At 39.4% G+C, this 10,686-nt stretch overlaps 1 protein-coding gene across 5 annotated transcripts in view; it reads left to right on the top strand.

Moving 5' to 3' along the window:
* Window positions 1-8,978: 8,978 nt before the first annotated feature.
* The window catches only part of MAN1A1 (mannosidase alpha class 1A member 1), a 164,845-nt gene continuing 163,137 nt past the window's right edge, over window positions 8,979-10,686 (top strand). Inside the window, exons 1-2 of one of the 5 annotated variants that reach the window (XM_056818688.1) lie at window positions 9,028-9,301; window positions 9,480-10,373. In XM_056818688.1, coding sequence (XP_056674666.1) covers window positions 9,765-10,373 — 609 coding nt within the window. In that variant the 5' untranslated portion in view covers window positions 9,028-9,301; window positions 9,480-9,764. Of the gene's footprint in view, window positions 10,374-10,686 lie in introns of all 5 variants that reach the window. The other 4 variants (XM_007484497.3, XM_001369323.5, XM_056818687.1 and 1 more) reach the window with 4 other exon arrangements.

Below are 10,686 nucleotides of genomic sequence, written 5' to 3'. Positions count from 1 at the left end.
CGAATCATCTTATAAAACATTTCGAGTTTTCTTGATCAAGATATTGAGTGATTTTATCCTCCAGATCATTCTCAAATTTGATTCATTTTTTATTTATTTGCAATTACAAAGTAGCCATTAATACCGGAAAAGTTCCATGTCTTAGGTTCAATGTTCAGTCATTTGTGTTTAGGGAGAGAAACCTTACCAGAGGAGGCAGGCAGGGCCTTGCAATCCACATTCTATGATATGGATTTCTTATAAATGGGAAAAGGGTTTAACTTCCCTTTAAAAAGTTTAAATCCAGCCATAGATTTTTTGCAATATATCAAATGTGATTTTTAAAATAACATACTAGGTTTTCTTTTTCTCTTTTAAACCTTTACCTTCCGTCTTGGAGTCAATACTATGTATTGGCTCCAAGGCAGAAGAGTGATAAGGGCTAGGCAATGGGGGTCAAGTGACTTGCCCAGGGTCACACAGCTGGGAAGTGTCTGAGGCCAGATTTGAACCTAGGACTTCCTGTCTCTAGGCCTGGCTCTCCATCCACTGAGCCACCCAGCTGCCCCCAACATACTAGGTTTTCTGATAATATTAACTGTTGTTGTTTTTTTTAGTGGACAGATATAGAATGGAGAGGGGAAAGGAGGTGCTAGCACAGTGAGGAATGCAGTGCAAACTGAAATACAAAAACAGGAAAAAAGAGAATTACAGCTAGTTCTCCAGTACTCCCAATTCTATGGCAGGTGCAATTAGGAAACATGTTTAAGCTATTGAAAATATCTCTAAATGATCATCCTAGTGCAAAACATCAACAAGGAAATAGGTTCTGATCAAGGACACATGTAATACCCAGTGGAATTGCATATCTATGAGAAGGGTTGGGGGAGGGGAGGGAGGGAAAGAATATGACTCTTGTAACCAAGGAATAATGTTCTAAATTGATGAAATTAAATTAAAAGAAAAAAAAAGAAACTATCTCATTGCTAGGGTTGATCCCTTGCTATTGAGAGGAATTAAATTCTGCTGCTATTACAAAGTGAACAATTCCTTGGTATCAAGGGGCATGACTCAGGGTTTTGTAGTCTGACAACCCCTCTAGTATTTTTCCTTTTATGACTATTTAGTGTGTGTTCCATGAATTTTTCCCTTGGGGAAAAGTCCCAAGAGAGTATACCATATAAGTATGGTGAATAATATATCAATGACACAACTTTTGAAGTACAATTTTACTTATGGAAAATATCAGAAAAAAGGATATTTATGTGAAAAACAGAGGAAAGCAGGTTGAGGAGAAAGACAGAGAATTCTTTGAGAATCAGAGGGAAAAAGTAGTCCATCAGATCCAAATGCCTTAAAAGAGATACTCAGGTAATTCTGAGAGGTACTAGGAGACTTAAAGAGATACATAGGTAATTCTACATGAAAGTGAATCCTTAGAGGAAAAGGTAGAAAGATTTTATAGTGCATTGCTTCCCAGAAGTTAATTTATTTTTATTTTGATTTTTTTTAGGACTTTTAGGTTTATTGCTCAGTAACTGAATTAAATCATTGTTTGGGAACTGTGGCATAATTATATATAGCATTAAAGCTAACAGAAATGTGGATTTGGGGTTTTTTCAGATTACTACATGTGAGGAGGTCCTAATTGTGGCCTTCTACATGTGAGGAGGTAGGAGGAGGTAGGAGAGGAGAAACCAGGGATTTTAAAAAGGAGAAGCCAAAAGAGGGGCAGTTCTACCCAGCAGATGACACAGGGTGCTAAAACGACCAAGAACATTAAGGCCTACAGTCCAGAGTAGTACATTGCACTAGGCACATGGGTTTCCCTATCCATATACCTCAGAACTTGCTTTCTGCCACTTTGTGCCCACTCTGCCTCAAAGTATTGTGTATATTGGTAGGAGATTTTAATCAGGTATGTGGATTTCAACTAGGACTTTAGTTCATGAATTGTAGACATATGGCTGCCATTTGGGGAATCACCTCAAACTTCTAGCATGGATGAGAAAGCCCAAGATCAAGAAGAAGGAGCCTGGATTGGGGAAGAGGGTCTAGATAACATAAGCATAGAAAAGATTGTGATCAATATAGGCTAAAAGGTCCATTAAAGTTGGGTCTCTGATAGTAGAATTTGGAGTGATTCTTTTATTTTCATATATGGCATTTCAGTAGGTACTAAAATAGATAAAAATGATCCTTTTTTGCTTTTTAAAGGGGAAAAAGTATTTCATTTCCTTCTTTAAAAAATTAACTAATATAGTAACACTAGGTAAAAAAAAATTTTTGTTTTATTACTGAGAAAATGTAAGTTTATTTAGAAGACAACACATAAATAACCCTTTGGGTTATGAAGACTTGATTTACAAACCTCACCAAACAAAAATATCACTCCTAAGCCACTACTTTCCCTGTATGTGTTTTTGCTCACTTATTAGAAAGTGATCTGGAGTTCAGGTCTGTCTTTGCTTTTGTATTTGTGTCCCTAAGTTTAGTAAATACTGGTAATATAGTAAGTCCTTAAATTTGTTTTCCTTCATTCATTATTGTCCCTTCTGATTCCCAAATAACAATCTATTGCAGGCAGAAATATATACATAGCAGCTCAGGAATATAAAATACCACATTTCCCCTGACACTGCTCCTGAGGGGAGAGTAACCTGGAGAGCACATCTAACCCAACGCAAGAAGAACATGCCCAGTACCTAAAATGCTTCTTTCATGCTACCCAAGTATAATATGAAATCTCACCTGGGCTCTATCTAGACTCTACTCACACAATCTCCTGTCAAGCTCATCTGAACAAGGATATTCTGGCTTTCTCCCTTTCCTTCTTAAAAAACAAACAAGCAAACAAAAGCAGTCCAGTGATTTCATCAATTTAGAGAGATTCCAATAAGAAACTTCCTCACCTACCCATCAGAATCATCTAGTCTTAAAGGATCACTGAAGGCAATGAGAAGCTATTTGCCTAAAATCATCTTGGAAACATATATCCAAAGTTAGCCTGGAATCAAGAGCTTCCTGTTATGCTGCCTCTTCTTTTCCCTTAAACTTTACTAAATACCTGGCTAAATTGCTGTAAGCCCTAGTGGAAAAGCTCTTGCCATCAGTCTGAAACCTATCCCAACTATTATCTGGCATGATAGAAGTGCTCCTGGGAAGATTCCAAGTACAAAGGATGCAAACTTCCCCCTGTGTGTTAGGCAGCTTCCCAGCCCTGCTGGGCTTTTCATTGATGGTATTTTTTTCCTACTTTCCTACAAATGGGATAGTTTAAACTTCATATTCCCCAATTTTTCTCTTTTGTAGCTAAATTAACTATACTCTGGGTAATATTTTTCTTAAAATTATGCATACATATCCTCTTAACTTTTTGCTTTCACACTTTATCTCCTTACTTTCACTTACCTCTAGAAAACCTCTCCTTCCTCCTTAACTTCCATTTCTGAGCATAAATCCCTCCTCCAGCTAATCAAGTCTGACAAGTGGGAGTAGTGCTAGTGAAATAGCAGCATCAAGGAAAAATGAAGGCATAAATCTCAAGTGAGATTTGGCATGACAAGGAACCAGTACCACCGAGCCTCATGGGGCAGGGGAAAAAAGCATTGGATCAAAAGCCAGAATATTTATTTACATTTTATCCTGCCTTTGCTACTCATGAGCAATATAACCCTACAGAAGTGTCTCACCCTATCTCTATGTTTCCTCATCTGTCAGATTAGAATTTTTCGAGGCCCCTTTCAGTTCTGTGCCCATAGCCTCTAGTGATCAGCTCTCTTTTTAGAAAACCTTATGAGAATCTATGTCTTTATTAGCTCTAGGGTCAAATACAGACTCTGTTAGTTTAAAGTCCTTCACAACCTAGCTCCAACCTAACTTTCCAGGCCTTATATTATGCCTCTTCACATATACTACTGTTTAAACAAATTGGCCTTCTTGCCATTACTCATCTATAGCACTTTATTTCTCATCTTTATACCTAATTGATTAGTAATGACAACTAATATTTTAAAGCACTCTAAAATATGCAAATTGTTTTCCATACATGATTTCTTAAAACTTCAGAACTCTGTGAGATAAACATCACAGACTTTATTCCTTCTATTACAGATGGAGAAAATAAGAGAGAATTAATTGATTTACTGAGGTTTGCAAAATAAGTAAGTGATGGAGGAAGGATTTGAACCCAGGTCTTTCCTGATCTTAAGTCTAATACCACTACACCAAGATAGCTTTTTTGTTTGCTCCCATTTTTCATTGCAAATGTTTTCAGTTACATTATGTCTTAAATAAAAATTTGTAGGGTAGCCTGGGAATTTACTCACTATTCTATAGGGAAATAAATATGTTAAGAGAACTAAATAGTTTAATGAAAAATGAAATTTTGGAACCAATTCACTTATAAGTTGGGGACTGTTGTAGTTATGAAAATTATTACCCAAACAAAAGCAGATCCTTTGGCAGAAGGCTGTCTGGGACAGACAAAATACTGATCAGGCTTTTCTTGGTCTACATCAGACTATATCAACTAGAGTACTAAATATTAAATCTGTTACTAAATCTGTTCCAACATAAATATATTTCCAGAGGAGGGGATAGAGAAGTAACAAAAGGCTAAGATATTAATCTGAATGCAAATATCATTTACATTATGTAAAACTTCCAGGTTGTGAATGTTAGTGGATTTATTAATAAGGGTTAAAACAAAGGCCAATAATATTCTGGCTTGAAAGTAAATTTTATACTTAGTCATAAAATTTTGTTATATACATATACGTGTCTATACAAAGCTAAAGTTGTTCTTTACTTTGCTGGAATGTGAAGACATAATGATTTTTATGATTACTAAATTTTTCAGAAATTAAACTTTGAAAGTAATTTATATCATGGGATAGACCTGAAATTTTAAGACATTCTTTATAGAAACTTCTGTGAAAGGATAAGTTCAACTGTCTAAGCTACCTGAGTTTTTACATCTTTAATGTAATAGTTAATGATTTATGTATTTTAGTCATTTTAAATTATTTAGATTGTTTTTGATATTGAGAAATGAACCATTTCTAAACATTCTCCAGAAGTTTTGTGTTCTCATTAGAAAAAAAAAAAATTAAGTCATGGTATATTTCCCCTCAAGGAAGGGGGAAGAATGAGAAAGGATCCTAAGAGAATTTCTAGTAATATTTTTTTGAAAAAAGATATCTATAAAGTTTTTACTTAAAAAAAATTCTTTCCCACTTTTTTTGGACAGCTTTTAAATGGAGAGTTACCTGAAAATGTCTAATTGTAATAAACATTTGTCCTTCAGTTTTTCTAAAATTTTATTCAAAATCAGCATTGAAATTAATCTGGGTATATAATTACTTGTAAAATAATTATTGCCTAACTCTTGAAAAAAGAAATACATAACTATACACATATATATATGACTTATTAAATTTTATTTTGTATAAAACTTTCAGACCATGATTAGTCCATTTAATAAAGTTAAATATGATGGAAAAAAAAAACTTGAAATCAAATAACTTTGCTCTGGGTCTGAGCTCTGCCACTTTTTACCTTGTGGCCTTCTGTAGACAGATTACATAGTCTCATAGCTTCAATGTCCCTATTTATAATATATGATGATGATTCCTTCACTTCCTAACCTAATAGGGTTGTAAGAAAAGCACTTAAGTTACTATGTAAATACAAGCTTCTATTATGAGTTTAATTACAAGTCATTAAAGAATTAAGAAAGGCTCAGATAAATTTGTTTTCTTTACCTGAATAAATCCTTTAAATGTACCTAACTTTGTAAATGAATAAACACATTTCCTTTCCCCTTCCAGCCTTTTTAAAATTGAGAAACTGTATAAGCATTTTTAGTAGCCCAAAGAAGCAATGTGATATAGAAAAGAACTGGATTTGTAATTTAATGACCTGGGTTTTAAGTTTAATTATGCTACTTAAAATCTATATGATATAGGGAAGGTCATGTAACCTTTCTAGGACTCAGTCTCTCCTAATCTGTAAAATATAGGACACTGGACTAGCTGATCTCCAAAGTTTACTTCAGTTCTAAAGTCTAAGATCTCCCAAGAAGGTTACATTGGTAGTTATTCCTTGCTGTGTGCTCTGAGCAAGTAAGTCAGTGGTACTTTCCAAAGCTAGTTTGCATCTTTCCTTGTCAAAAGGAAAACCAAAAATTTAGTAGGCAGAGGACTTGATTTCTATTCCTAGCTCGGGGGCTAATAAACTCTGTGACCATAGCTAAATCATTTAACTTCTCAGGTCCTCAGGTTCTTCCACTCCAAAACAAAGGGTTTTCCTTGGGTAAAATATAAGCTTATTCCTAGTTCTATAATTCTATAACTGAATTTGAATCATTAACTGGGGAGGTATCTTTCCAAACATCTTCCCTAAATCTTACTGTTTTGTTGGTTTCTACTTTTTATTTCTCCTCTGACAGTATTAAAACTCTCTTATTTTTCTCATTCCATCTAAAATAAACTATCAGTCTTTAGATGTATATTAGTATACACCCATCCGTACTAATTTATGTCTTAGTGAGCCAACACATTTAGAATTCTCTCTCTTTGAAGAAGTGTTACATACAATTAAAAAAAAAAAACAACAGAAATATGGTCTGAGCTGAATACAATATGGTACTTTAAGTTGTTTATAAGTTGTTCAGTTATTTTCAGTCTTATTGGACTCTTCATGATCTCATCTGAGTTTTTTCTGCAGATACTTGGAGAGATTTGCCATTTCCTTCTCCAGCTCATTTTACACATGAGGAAATGGAGGCAAAAAAAGGTTTAATGACTTGTATATGTAGCATATTTTAAAAAAAAAACATTTCTAGTTGACAGAAAAAAAATGTCATCCCTGAATTCTTTCTATATCTTGCAGTGAATTTTAATGTCCCCTCTACAAACTGAAGTACTAAATGAAATAATGCCTACTCTTGTTTACACAAAAGCAGTAATTTAAAGACTATTAGAATTATAATTTTGCATCTTCTCTCAACACTTAGGATGGACTTAAGAGATCATTTTATTACTTTCCCATAACACTAATGAAAAGTTTTAGTATTTTGGCGGTTCTTTTAAAAATTGCTACAATAACGAATGCTACCCCAAAATATTGCTTACAGACATTTCATTCTAGGGCAGTCTATTCTAGGGCAGTCTATATAAAATATTCTATAACAGTATAGGAAAAAATTAATTGGTTAGCTGATGTTCATAGCACCACTGAAGAGACTTTTCAGTCTACCAGTATTTTATAATGATTGCTCAGAACAATATTTGCCTTTTAGTGAATACTTCTAATTTTTTAAAATTAAAAAAAAAATCTCCCTTTTTAGCCCTCTAGTACAATATTACCCTGCTTGGACATACTGCACTCTTCTGGACATATAATTTCATAGCAGGTACTAAAATGCCATATAGTCTCAATGTATACCTTCCCAAACGATGATTTCCGATTTTAAAACTATGTGCCTAGGTGGAGATAAACCCAATCTACAATTGAGCACAATTTGTTTCTAAAAATCAGGTAAATCAAATTAATACTAGACAGCAACCCTACCATTGGTTATGGTTTCAATTTCAATTTTTAAACTTCTCATATTTGTCAATTCTCAAAGCTATTTAATTTCTTGGTATCTTCAAAAGTGCCAGCGTTTACTTTGATCGTAAAACAGGCAGAACAGTAACAAGAATCAAACTGTGTTTCCGGGACAGGGTGGTTTAGCCACAAGGATGCTTGCTTTCAAAGATGAGGAGGCATGAAACTTCTGCTACTGATGATCTGGCTGTTTGTTCAGGATCAGGAAAATTAAGACCACATTTTGGGAAAGGATTCTGTCATGAATCAACCTCTGTGTTCTCTCTTCATTTAACTTACTCTAAAGTTGAAGCCTTTTAAAATTTTTAAATTTCAACCCGAGTATCTCTTTTATTGCTTGTAACTAGGGCACTGTTAACTGTTCCTTTCGGGTGGAAAATTTGACAATGACAATGTTTGTTAACTTGCACAGGCTAAATGAATTTTAGGATCGTAGAAGAGAAAATTTAACTTCGACTTTTTTTTTTTTTAAGTGAAAAGTCAACAACCGCTGCTCACTCCTGCTGTAAATGGGGAAACGATGTAAGGAGGATACCAAGTGAGAGCTCAAAGAAAATTTAAAAGCTTCATGCATTCACTCTCCTTTCGGAAAAGAAAAACACTAAAATGCTACTCCGTTGGGGGGAGGGAGGAAGGTTATGAGGCATATCTACTATCGAAGCACTTTGGTCTCGACCTCCTTAGTATTTCCGTTTTAAAGAAGGTAATTAATTGGATATAACTAACTTTGAATCGTTATTAAAGTAGAAAAGCTCGCTGATTCCTCTACCCCCCACAATACACTTCTCCTCCCCTAAGGCTAAGGCACAAGAGTCAAAGAGGCCACCTAAAGGGATGGAGGAAACTATCTCCATCCTCCCCCCCAGGGGCCTCAACAAAGTTATCTAGGGGGAAAGCAGTACAAGAACTGCCCAGGGCCAAGCCCGGGTAAAGATCAACTACAGGAACAGGAGTCCCGCCCCCTTTAGCTCAGGGTTAGCTGACCTTTGCCACGGGCGTTTATTTAACCTAGGGTCTCCAGAGGGCCAAGCCCGTGACTTTGTACAAACAAACAGCACCCCTCCTCCCACCTACCCTTAGCACACCACCGCTACCCGCTATCCAACACAACCTAGCTCTCTGATCCCCCAGCTATTACCCCTTCCCGCCACGAGGTCGTCGGTGTTTCCTGCTCTCTCCCCTCCCCCGGGGATCTGCTGCACCCTGCAGACCCCCAGTCTCCGGCCCCCATAAGGCCGAGCTTCCCGTAAATTCCCCGCCTCTCTTTCCCCTCGCCCCCTCCCACCTCAGCCCTGAGCTCCCTCCCGTGGCCCAGCCCCGCCCTGCCCCTCCCTTCCTTGGGTCCGTGCGCCCCCACCGGGCCCCGGCCGGCCGGGGATTGGCCGGGAGGTGCTGTCACTCTCGGCAGCGCGTCACCGCCCTCATTTCCGATCACACAGAGCCCGGGAGTTGCATTAGAGGAAACCCGGCCGCTGAGGAATAGGTAGCGTGCTGTACAGCTCAGCCAGCCTGCTCAGGAGAGCGGCGGCCAGAACATCCAAAGCAGCAGCTGCCGCCAACACCACTGAAGGGACAGCCGGGATGATGAACAGGGTGCGCGGCCGAAGTTGACTAGCCCCTGGCCGCGCCCCTCTAAGCTTTGGAGTTGGCCGTGTCTGCTGGGGGGGGGAAGGTGCCCAGTTTCATCCCAGCCCCTGCTGCCACCCAGGTGTGTGCAGGACACCGAGAGTCCAAGGTGTAGGACCTATAAACTTCACGTCGACACCAAAGAGGGGGCAGCGAGGGCGGCACCCGGAGCCTTACCAGGAGGTGGGGACCCCTGTGGGGCGGGGAACCCACCGGAAACTTTATCCAAATAATTCTCCTTTTCTGCTTTCTCCTTGTAGCAGCTGCAACCGAAGGAGCCTCCAGTGCGGTGTGGGTGGGCAATCAGAGCTTCCTCCGGAGACCCCCTCCGGAAAAAAGTGAGGGATTGGGGAATTTGTTTACCCCACTCTACCCTCCCTCCCCACTCCAGGAGGAGATCTCAACCTAGCGGGAAGATTTTTGGGCTCTGGATGCCCGGGACTTGGATCCTGAGCCCCTGACTGCCGGGCTGCAGAGGGGTGAAGTTTGGGGCTGCCCACCGCGGAGATCAGGGCCACCTAGCGTCCCCAGGTTCTCCAGAAGAGATGCCGATGGGGGGCCTGTTGCCCATGTTCAACAGCCCTCCCGGGGGCGGACTGGGCAGCGGGTTGGGAGGTGGAGGAGGTGGCAGTATTGGCGGCTTGGGCATCAGGAAGGTAGCCGGGCCGGGCGCTTTCCGTTTAACCGAGAAGTTCGTCTTGCTGCTGGTATTCAGCGCCTTCATCACCCTCTGCTTCGGAGCGATCTTCTTCTTGCCGGATTCTTCGAAGCTGCTTAGCGGGGTCTTTTTCCACTCCAACTCGGCGCTCCAGACAGCTTCCGATCACAAGCAGGGGCTCGGCTTGGGCGGCATCGGTGTAGGGGGTAAGGGGGAAACCGAGGGCGAAGGCGAGAGGGCGGCCGCGGACAATTTGGCCAAGATTCGAGAAGACCACGAGCGAGCCCTGAGAGAGGCCAAGGAGACGCTGCAGAAGTTGCCGGAGGAGATTCAGAAAGACATTCTCCAGGAAAAGGAGCAAGTTCTCCAAAACGAACTGCTTAATAAAGGGAATGCCGGTGGACTGCCTCACCTGGACTTCCGCCCTCCTATTGGGGCTATAGGACGAGAGCCCACTGATCCAGAAATCCGTCTGAAGAGGGCAAAGATCAAAGAGGTGAGTGGTGAGATGGGGGGTAGCATAGCAGGAAATCCAGTTCTCTAACAGTCTGCTAGTTTTCCTCCAAGGGATACTAACAGTCATTTCAAACTCTTCAACGGGATTAAAAGCTAAAATCTTATTGGGGAGGGAGAAGATTCAGTTTTTCCTGCCCTCTCAGGTTAGAAATTTCCTGGAAATAGATAACCAGAAAACATGATACGATAAAGCCAGTTTATACCTTACATTTAGGCTTTTTGTGCATCAACGAAGGTACCAAAAAAATAATTGTTTTTTAAAGTATGCAATGTTGAGTCCTTTATAGGCTAAG

Source organism: Monodelphis domestica, chromosome 2 (assembly GCF_027887165.1).
Source record: "Monodelphis domestica isolate mMonDom1 chromosome 2, mMonDom1.pri, whole genome shotgun sequence".
Taxonomy (NCBI): domain Eukaryota; kingdom Metazoa; phylum Chordata; class Mammalia; order Didelphimorphia; family Didelphidae; genus Monodelphis; species Monodelphis domestica.
The sequence above is the reverse complement of the archived record's forward strand: the minus strand, read 5'-3'. Positions and strand labels throughout refer to the sequence as shown.